The sequence below is a fragment of the Capsicum annuum genome, chromosome 4, assembly GCF_002878395.1.
Source record: "Capsicum annuum cultivar UCD-10X-F1 chromosome 4, UCD10Xv1.1, whole genome shotgun sequence".
Taxonomy (NCBI): Eukaryota; Viridiplantae; Streptophyta; class Magnoliopsida; order Solanales; family Solanaceae; genus Capsicum; species Capsicum annuum.
In genome coordinates this window covers 220,433,544-220,443,946 of record NC_061114.1, presented here as the reverse complement: position 1 = coordinate 220,443,946, position 10,403 = coordinate 220,433,544, and the positions used below count along the sequence as shown (strand labels likewise).

At 35.5% G+C, this 10,403-nt stretch overlaps 2 protein-coding genes across 2 annotated transcripts; both read right to left on the bottom strand.

Moving 5' to 3' along the window:
* Positions 1 to 958: 958 nt before the first annotated feature.
* Positions 959 to 3,961, bottom strand: LOC107867242 (F-box protein At3g12350). Its single transcript, XM_016713390.2, has 2 exons — positions 2,850 to 3,961; positions 959 to 1,637 (listed from the first exon to the last, which is right to left on the bottom strand). The coding sequence occupies exons 1-2, from the start codon at positions 3,729 to 3,731 to the stop codon at positions 1,164 to 1,166; spliced, it is 1,356 nt and encodes a 451-aa protein (XP_016568876.1). The 5' UTR covers positions 3,732 to 3,961; the 3' UTR covers positions 959 to 1,163.
* Positions 3,962 to 6,449: 2,488 nt separating this feature from the next.
* On the bottom strand, positions 6,450 to 9,973 carry LOC107869466 (exocyst complex component EXO70I). The gene is made up of 2 exons (XM_016716003.2): positions 9,094 to 9,973; positions 6,450 to 7,933 (listed from the first exon to the last, which is right to left on the bottom strand). Exons 1-2 carry the CDS (start codon positions 9,901 to 9,903, stop codon positions 6,590 to 6,592), a joined length of 2,154 nt encoding a protein of 717 aa, XP_016571489.1. The 5' UTR covers positions 9,904 to 9,973; the 3' UTR covers positions 6,450 to 6,589.
* Positions 9,974 to 10,403: the final 430 nt, after the last annotated feature.

Here is a 10,403-nt window from a genome sequence, read left to right as displayed (position 1 = left end):
AAGCTATTCCCCCAATAAATCCTAATGAATTTACTACTCATGCTATTTTCTTTCGTTTTATTTATTTCGGTGCAAGTTCCCTTAAAAATTACCATCTGAATCACTCATCAGCAAAGGAAAATCCCATTTCGCAAATTAAATAATTCCATCATCAAAATCTTCTCCTACCAAGAGATACCGCTAATGTCAACTGCACAAACCCTAACAATTTGAACCCAAGGCCTTGAAGAAACTTTAAACAACCATTTCAACATTATGAGTTTTTCAAGGCTAGAGTGGTCTAACTAGTTGTTAGTAAAACAGAACAACTTAGTAACTGTGAAAAACACTGAAGAATTTCAAAAAATTTCAACAATCTTACCAAGTTGCTCACCACATGACGTTGCATTTTGTACCCTGCTTGAAACCACTTTGTCCACCTCTTCCATCCTTTCCCCTTGATAATTTCATGTAGCAATTCCTTACACCATTAGCACTCTGGAAACTTGACAAGGGGAGAAAAACAATTTTATACGAGATTATGCTTTCCGCATAAAGCAAGATATAGAAACAAATACCTTCTCAAAAACAGATATAAAAACAAACACATAAGTACTTGTGAAGAATCAGAAACTTCTCTGTATAAAACAAAAAGTAAAAAGTGAAAGCAACAGTTATCAGCAAGATGTGAAAGTTGTAAAAATTCCCAGCCATTCAATTCAGAAGGTCCTCAGAGACCTGTGAGTATTTGGCGAGAGTCGTGACACAGAAGCTGCCAGTAGCTAACCACAAATTACAATCAGCATTGTGGGAGAAGAAACAAAGATATAAAATGCTACACACAAAATGAAAGCATTAAATGCTGATTAATGAGTATATCGAAGTTCAACATGATATATAATGAAGTAACCAGCTAATAGTGTTTACACCCTACCATGTCAAAATGAAATTAAAAATCCAAAAGGTATAGTATAAAGAGTAGGAGAAAAGTTAGATCCATTCACCAAAAAGGAAGCTTGAGAATACCTAAATTACATTGAAATCGAGATTTTCATTGTCATGAAATGTTACAACAGAACCAGAATCTTCACCGCTTAAAGAACCTATTAATATGTACAAAGAATATAAATAGGAAATTTTCTGCTGCACTTTCTCTCTTTTGACTATTAATGTACACAGCAAGATCATTCACCAGAAAAATCTGCTACCTCCAAAATCTGACCATTCTGAGCAATACATCTCAAGTCTATAATGTAATTGTCTCGCAGAAAACCAAACCCAAAGGTCCCATCTTCATACTGCCAAATCCTTCCCTCCGCCTGCCTAGGATTTACAGTGCTTCCTGCCAAATCTGGAATAACCAAGTCGTAGCTCGAGTTCATGAAATGCATGCACAAAATTACTCTCTTATCAGAACTAGGCAGAACCTCACACGGTTCATCAGCTTCAGAAAGGGGCTGAATATGCATGCGACTCTCATATATGTTTTCTTCTTCTGAAGATAAAGGCGACCGAATGAATGTGGTATTCGAAGTCCAAAATACTGGGGCATAGGCAGAGAAAGGTTTACATAATTCCACAAGCCTTCTGCAAGCAATGCCACCAATATCATCATACGAGACAAGGAAGAACTCCAAAGTTGTGTCATCACAGAATCCCTGCAGTAAAAAGCATAACCAAAACATCAGATGAGCATGCTTTTGGCAGTTAAGTATGCCCCAATATCATCTTTCAGCAAAAGGGTAGTACACAGTATGTACAAAAAGGCAAACTAAAAATATCTGCAATTCATGCAGCTCATATATATAAGACAAATGGAAGTTACCCATGAGGGTGATATTGATCTGTTATAGAAATTATACACCTTAACCTAATGGAAGATAAGTATTCAGTAGCATATACTGAAATTAATCAATCAAAACCGTTCCAACTTTACGCGCAATAAAAAAATCTAGATCCAGACTCATAGAACACGATTGCCGAAGCAATCTTTAAAAATCCAGAGAAGAAAATAATACATCCTTGATTGGAAGAACCAGTAAACTTATATCTTTAGGGTAAGGACTAGAAGGGATACAGCAGCAAGCACTTACAACTGAAATCTTCGAAAGAGATATTAGGACACTTGAACCATCACACAGAACCAGCATTTAATTCAAATGGACAAGTCCTGATATATGTCTTGGTTTAGCAGTTATTACTAAAATCACTTGGAATTTCAGAAACGAAATTTACCCTTCAATTTCCAGAATGATATTTGGGCCCCTTATTAGTAAATTGGTCAAATGGTACTTCTTACCGAGAGGAATAAGCTGGAATACAGAAGGACCACAAAAATACCAACTACGATCGACATACCTTCAGGTCATTGGCTAAGAAAACAGAAAATAACATACGAATATTGGTAAGACAACTTGGAAATCAGTCCATACATAATGGTTCGTGGCATCATAATGTTACATTCTAGAGCTTAGGTGGTTTAGAGCACAGTTCCCCCTATCGCAGTTTGCAGCTACCTTTAGTGTCATACACTTAATGTAGAAAAACTCTTTCTATCAATTCGACACTCAGAATACATACATGCATGTTACCCCGTTTACAATCACAAGCAATTACATAAATCAAGGCTCTACCTAGTTATCTCTATAAAGTTCCAATCTTTACTTAGTTAAACTTACACTTACTTAGGTCAGCCTTTTGGTTACACCTTAACCTGCTACCTAGTTATCTCTACAAAGTTTGATGCTTTACTTATACGAACGTAAATCTTTAATAAAAAATTCAAAGGCCAAACTTTAATTTCATGAAAAAACACAAGTGCTGATAAATTTGCAAAACTATATATAAACAAAAAGAATCAGGAACAAGACCTTCCACAAGCCCTGCAACGGCCTGTCTGGCGTAGGCAAAGGATTCACTATTTTCACATAATCTTCTGGCTCCCATTTCCTTCTTCCCTGCCTTTCTCTCTCCCTCCTTCTCTGTCTCCTCGCAGACCCATTCCCACCCGGACTCGTCTTGTTAGCAAAATACTGATAAATCTCGGACATCAACTTATCCGGCAAACTCCCAGGCGACCCACACAAATCCTCATACTCCTCTTCCCTCACATTCCCTGAGCTCGAGCTCGAACCTCTCGCCGAATACCCAAATCCACTCCCATTTTCCTCCACAACAACATGATTCTTCCCCATAAAATTCACATTCACAGGAACCAAATCACTCTCCACAACTCCCAAATCATCCAAATTCATCACATTTTCATTCAACTCCAACTTCCCTACGGGATCAAGATAATTAACAACTTCCCCCTTCGACGTAATCCCCATCCACAAAAACGGCATTTTCACCGCGTCATAACTCCCCGTTTTCGACGGCTTCACCCTCGAACCCGCCACATAAAACCTCCCCCACTCGAAAAACACCAAGGGAACATCCGTTTCAACCCCACTTCTCCGCCAAAATCCAATAAGATTCTCATACTGCAAAAGTGTATAGTAAAGAATCTTATACGATATCATACCGTTACCCCATTTGTTAATGTGGGTTTTCGAGCCCCATTTTCGTTCACACATGGAAAACCATAGTTTCCTGTCGTCACGGCAGAGAGTAACGAAGCGCTTAGAAGTGCATGCGAAATTGGAGATATCTAAAGGAGTGAGAAATGAGAGGATGTTGAGCTGAACATCTTCTGGGAAATCAGTGAATGATAGGGCAATTGTGTTGATTACTTCATCTGCTGTTGTTGACATTTTGGGGTTTTTTTTATTTAGGGTTTGATTTGGATTTGTTAGTTGAGAGAAAGATTTGAGATTTGAGAGGGTGAAAATAGTACTAGTAAAAGATTTTGATGATGGAATGATTCTATTTGGGAAAATGGATTATTCTTTCTTCGTCTGATTTGTGTGATATTCAGCTGGGAACTATACTGAAATGTCAAATCCCTCTAAATACTGTTACAAACTTGCCATTTGTACTTGTTGAATTGTTTGTTTGTTTATTTTCTTTTCAAATTTACTCCATTACTTCAAAAAAAAAAAATTAACTAAATATATCTTTCATCAAATTTTCAATCATATTTATCACTGCTGTAATACTTTAGGTTCAAACTAAATGGCTATTAGTTAAAAAACATAGGTCATTTAGCTTTGATAAGCGCTTTTCTATTAAATACATGTAAAAAGTTATTAAAAAATGATAGTAAACTTAGTCGAAATATGACATTGGGATACATTTAGTCACAAAGTATGACAAAGATTATATTTAACCAATTTTTCAAAGTAGATAAATATAATTTAACCTCAAAATATGATAACGGAGGTAAATTTAACCCCCACAATATGATGGAGGATATGTTTAATTAATTTTTCAAGATAGAGGGATAAATTTGATCCTTTTCCATTTTTTCAAGTCTTAGTTTTTTTAAAAAAAAAAATATCTAATTAGCGCCTTTGAGTTATAAGAATATTCTATTTAAATACTCGAATTAAGTATTTTTTCAGTTAAACATTTCAATTTCTAAATATTTTTTCAGTTAAACATTTCAATTTCTAAATAAAATTTTTCAAGTAGACACGTTCGATTTAAAAATGAAAAAAGATTTGCACATGTTTAATAAGTCTAATAGTTAAGTTAATCATATAAAAGAGGCAAAATGACCTTGTGGACCCTTGTATTATATGGGTTTTGTAAGTTGGACACTTCTACTTACATATTTATCGTCTGGACCCTTGAACCCACTAAAAAATAATATTTCAAACTCTTTGATCATTGACCAGGTCTATGTGGCATAAAAAAGGCTGAGTAGGACGAGGCGCGTGCCTAGTGGAGATCAATTTTGTATTAAAATAATTTAAAAAATTTTAAAAAAAAAGTCCCCCAACTATAAATATATTTTTTAAAATTAAAAATAATAAATTTTAAAAATAAAAATAAAAAAGGCCCTCCCCAAACCCCTCCGTCGTCCGGAACCTCCCATACCCCACCCTACTGCCATTTACCAGTCCCCCACCCCCACCCCATCGTTTCCCCCCTCAACAATAGCCATGGCTACCAATATTTTAAATCCCTCAACAATAGCCATGGCCATCAACTTCCAAAATTCCAATCTTAAACCAAGAACAACCTTAAACAGCCATGGCCATCAACTTCCAAAATTCCAATCTTAAAAAAAGAACAATCTTGAACAAAGTGTATAGAAAAATCAAAATTTTAATTTTTTTCACAATCCAACTTCAAAATTGTCAAAAACAAGATATGAGTATCAAAGAACAACCTTAAACAAAGTGTAGAAAAATATCAAAATTACAATCTTTTCACAGCCCAACTTTGGGCACAAAGGTTAACAAGTAATGAAATTATATCTTGTTAATTTGCTCTCCAATCCAAGATGTTACCGTCTTAAATTTAAACAGAACTACGAGTAAACACTACTAAAGTTACATTATTTTTGTTATGTTTATGAGCACGGAGAAGTAGGAACATATTAAAAACAATAAAAGCCGGCAAAGGTTTTTGAGCAACTTTTTCTTCACTTGTCATTACTGGGAAGATTATACACAAACCGGCGATGCATTCCCAGCATATCAGTAGCCAAATTGGATATCGAAGAACTGGTAGTTCCATTAATACTCTAAGATCGACACCTTTTAATTAGTAGAAGGAGATGTTGTACAAGAGCTTCCGTCGGTGTTGTTTCTCAAAATTATTGATGATATCATCAATTGTTTCCTCCCAATTTTTAGTTGCCTCAAGCTGCAAGTGAGAACTTGTATTGTTTTTGAGAAACCTAGCAAAATTAATGGAGAAGAGAGGGTGGAGAGATGGAGAAGAGCGAAAAGGAAGAAGATCGGTCTTTTTTCTTTTTTTAATTTTTATTTTATAAATTTTTAAGTGGCATTTTAAAAATGATGTGTAATTTAATATAATATTTAAAATGACGTGGAAGCTGACGTGACAGCTGACGTGGGGCGAGTGTGTTACACTCACCAAAAAAGTGTTTAAAAAATTATTTTTTAGTGGGTTCAGGGGTCCAGATGATAAACATGTAAGCAGAAGTGTCCAACTTACAAAACCGACATAGTACAGGGATCCAGAAGATCATTTTGTCCATAGGATATGTAGTTATTAGCATTCGCCACAATAACTCAAGACGTTTTCAACTTGAGGTTGATGCGTATAATTGAATGATGACATATTTTAGGTGGTTAATTTAATTAACTAATCTACGGATAAAAACACGCTCAAAGATTTTTTCAGAATCTGAATAGCAAATTTATAATTGAAACACTTTATTAAGATTTGAAGTTTTTAATTGAAACAAAGCTTAGTTGATTATAAACATACAGTTCTGTTTAACGCACATCTTTCCACTTCTCATTTTTTCTCTAGTGATGATGGTATTCTTTTTAACTTGAAAAATTGTAATATTTATTTAACTACTCATAGTTTGGTACTAAATGCTTTATCATATTACAAACTCTTTGTTTGTGCTCCTTTTTTTTTTTTTTTTTATGGTAAGCTTAACACAAATATTACCAAGAAAAAGATTTCAATCACATCTCTTCTAACAAATGGTTGTCCTTCAAGTCACATTACTTAAAAAAACTTATCAGGTATCAATGGCACTCGACTTGGATCTCCTGATGTCTTTGTTCCTGCGAGATTGTTCGCCTGATAATGATTTACTACCATCCGAATGATCTCTCATTTGCCGCGGCCTCAAAGATGATTTTCCAGAACTCTTATGATAAGCAACCTGAAACATCTGATTCAGCGAATCTTCTATGTACTCCGGTGAAGGATAGGACTTGACATGTAAAGAAGACGCGAAGTTGTTCAAGAACTCAGTATACACAGGCGTAACAAGCTTCACAGTAGCCTCTCTGATTTGCTCTCTCAAGTCTGCATCAGGGATGTGATAAAAGTTTTTATGCCTTTGAGTAATGTCATCAAATCCTTTAGTGAACGCGTCCATTTTGCCTCGTACCATAGCAGTAAGTCCATCTTTGTCAACTCTCTTAAGTTCTTCGCGGTCCAGTAGCCTGACTAGAGGGCCCCAAGCTTGTTTTTGATATGAATAAGCTGATTCTTCAGCTACAACTTTGTATGTCTTCTTCATATACTGATCTCCCATGAGCTTCCCGAGTTCTGTACCTCTAGTTCTCATGTAAATGTACCAGTATGTGTTCATGACAAACACATGAGGCAACACTTTGTCCTTATACCTCAATTTTTTAGATTCAACATTCCTCCGGATGGCATCCATGATGTTGAACATTGCATCTTTGAGCAAGTTTTCATCCATTTCGGGTGATGAAAGTATTCCAGCTTTCCATATTTGTTCTGTCCTGAGGATTCTGACCATTGTCGCGCTATATGCATCCGTTAGAAGGTATTTGAGATAGTTAATGGCATAACGAACAAGTTTTGGAACCGAACCATCTTGAGGGGGAAGAACATCCTGATTAGCCTCAATTTGAAGGCCAAGCTCAAAGAAAACTTTGGTCGAGGAATGTACAAGCAGTTTCTCCAATTCTCTATATCGCGAACAGATATCAGCACCAGCTTCACCAGCGAAAATCTCTGAGAACTCGGACTTTAGCTTTTCAAGTGATTCAAACATGTGTAACAGCTTGAACAACTTTTGGGGTTCTTTCTTGCTTCGTGCTACCCCTTCTCCAAATCGAAAGAAGACAGCCATTATCTTGTCCGCGATCTTGACGAAACACTCTGGCCATATTACTCCATCTACTATTGTGCCTAAAACTTGGCAACAGAGTTTCTTTTCTGACACAAATACATTCTTGATAGCAAGTTCAAAGTGTTGAATCCAAAGGGATATTACTGTCTCTAGGCTCTCCCATTCCATCTCATCGATTTCTTCTGGACTGTATGTTTTTAGGTACTCTGGGTTCAGTGTCATCAATGCTTTGGCTGCTCTTTTATATCTTACCTGCGTGAAGACGCAGAATACCATAATCATTAGTAGTAGCCGTATACATTAAATCTTAAGCCATCGAGCAGACTTTAAAACTGTTGGAATGAAATTATACAGTCAAACCTCTAAATAGTGAACGTTGTCTAAAAATTTCATGACCGTATAATGAGGTAATTTTACACAGAGTGTAGCGCTATACTGAATGTCACTGATTTCATGGTACATCGGTAGAATGCTATTATAGAGAAGTAAAATATAGCATGAAAAATCGGTTCTAAAGAATATAGTGAAATGTTATTATAATGAATTGCTGTTATAACAAGGTCATATTAACCATCATTGGGTGTTTTTTCGAATCATTCATGATGAAACAGTCCAAAGGGAGATCAGGAAAGTTTCCCCTTTCTTAGTTTATGCTTAGTGAAAGATTCTAAGAAGAATAGCAACAGTGATCAAGGACAACAAGCTACATATATTGTTAGCAAATGAAATCTGTTCAACATAAAATGGGAATTGATCGTGCGAATGAATCTGAAACATACAGCAGATTTGCATGACTAGATCCTTCTTTCTTCTTTCTCAATCTTCTATATCCTCTACTCTAGGAAAAGTTTTAAGATTTGAGAATGTCGATTGGCACAAAAAAGTAACTTGGTCGAGAATAAGGTTTAATGATATAAGCCTTACAACAGTGATCAGTGATTAACCAAGCTAAGGTTTTTTGTTTGCTGATGATTATTCAGCCTTAATGGGGATTTAAACAGTTTCCGTTATATCCACTGCTCTAGGCCAGCAATATTAATACTTGAGAATGTTGACTCGTACAACAGAAGAACATGGTCGATAAACAGGCTTAATGATGTAAACCTTCTAGCATAACACACGCAATCAGGGAATAAACATCATTAACCAACGTAAATGAAGATTTCTCGCATCTAACTTGTGTCATCTAATGAATAAGACATATGCTGCTAGAAGTTTTTAAGTGTGATTTCAAGGCCTGTGTATAGTCAATAGCCACTTAGAAGGATTGAAGACGTAATTAAGTAAATAAACATGTATTCTCTCTAACAATTTAAGCTTTTAAATGAGATGATCACATAATTTAACATATTAGCATTGGCGATCGTGGATATCATGTACCTTTTGTATAAGATCAAAAAGAAAATTCTTACCTTCACAAAGATATCAATACATATGTCAAGACAGTCATTTGCAGCCAATGTCTCAGAGATTTTTGTAAGCAATTCAATTTCCAATTCACTTCCTAAATCTGTAGACACCACATCTGCAGCAGCAACATCACTTTGATCATCATCACAATCACTTTTCGCCTCCATAAAATTCCTATGCCTCATGTTATTCAACAAACTCTCGTATTCATCTTGCAAATTCAACAAAGCATCATCAAGCACCCCATCAAATCTCATAGCATCAACTTCATTTTCACAAAGAGCTTTAAGTGTAATCAAAGTCTCTCTCAATCGATGCGTCCTGAATTGATCTGTAGCTTTAGTTCTGCTTAAAAACTCCACCACTTCTTGCAACTTCTGAATAGCTGGTTCACACTCTCTACTAATTGAATTAATCGCCTCGTTCAAATCATCCACTGTGTCCACGTACTTGATCAACTTCTCTACCCTCTTGTTAAACGATTTCTCGTTAGCTAATTTATTAGTCAGTCCAAGAAGCTTATGCTGGAGGGATTCAGAAAGTTTGAAACTTTCAAGGAGTGCTAGAGCTGGAGAAATTGCTCTGTTGATCTTCGTATCGAGTGCCTTATTGGCAATGGAAAGTGATTGTAATGGAGTTATTCTTCTTGATGCAATGGATAGATTTTCTTGCATTCCAACAAATCTCTCTTCTATTTCTGCTAAGGTTGTTTCAACATTGGATGAGAGTTGAAGAAGGTTCTTGAGATCAGAACAAGTTTGTTTAAGTTTAAACATGATTTGATCATCTTGTTTTACCTCCTCCATTGACATTGTTTCAATGATTGATGATGATTCTTGATTTCTGAGGTGTAATTAATACTAGTTGGTTAGAATATGCATGTATTAGTAATCCAAGCATAAGCTATGCACATACATCAATTCCCTTTATGTATTAGTCATGTGAGTTTCTAAATTATAAATCAAATGTCCTGTTAATTTTATGGATGAATAATTTATTTTGTAACCAGCAACTAAATATTGTATAACTCATACAAAATTTAGTACGCGAATAAATTATTTTTTTACTAGCTACCAAACGATCACGAGCAGGGGCGGAGCCAGCCTTTCGTTAGGGGTTCATCCAAACCTCCTTCGACAGAAAAATATACTATTTCTACATGATTAAAATTATTTTTTATGTGATTATAGCAGGTGTTGGCCTCCTTTTGACTAAATTTTTATTTTTTTTTAATATTAAATCTCCTTAATTGAAATTCTAGTTCCGTCTCTGATTACGAGGGTATCAAAATGGTGGCAACAAGAGGAAGAAG

Coding starts and splice junctions, on each gene's coding strand:
- LOC107869466 (XM_016716003.2), bottom strand. CDS start 9,903: ATGTCAATGGAGGAGGTAAAACAAGATGATCAAATCATGTTTAAACTT. Junction 7,934..9,093: donor GTATTGATATCTTTGTGAAG/GTAAGAATTTTC, acceptor GTCTTCACGCAG/GTAAGATATAAAAGAGCAGC.
- LOC107867242 (XM_016713390.2), bottom strand. CDS start 3,731: ATGTCAACAACAGCAGATGAAGTAATCAACACAATTGCCCTATCATTC. Junction 1,638..2,849: donor CGTTGCAGGGCTTGTGGAAG/GTCTTGTTCCTG, acceptor TTTTTACTGCAG/GGATTCTGTGATGACACAAC.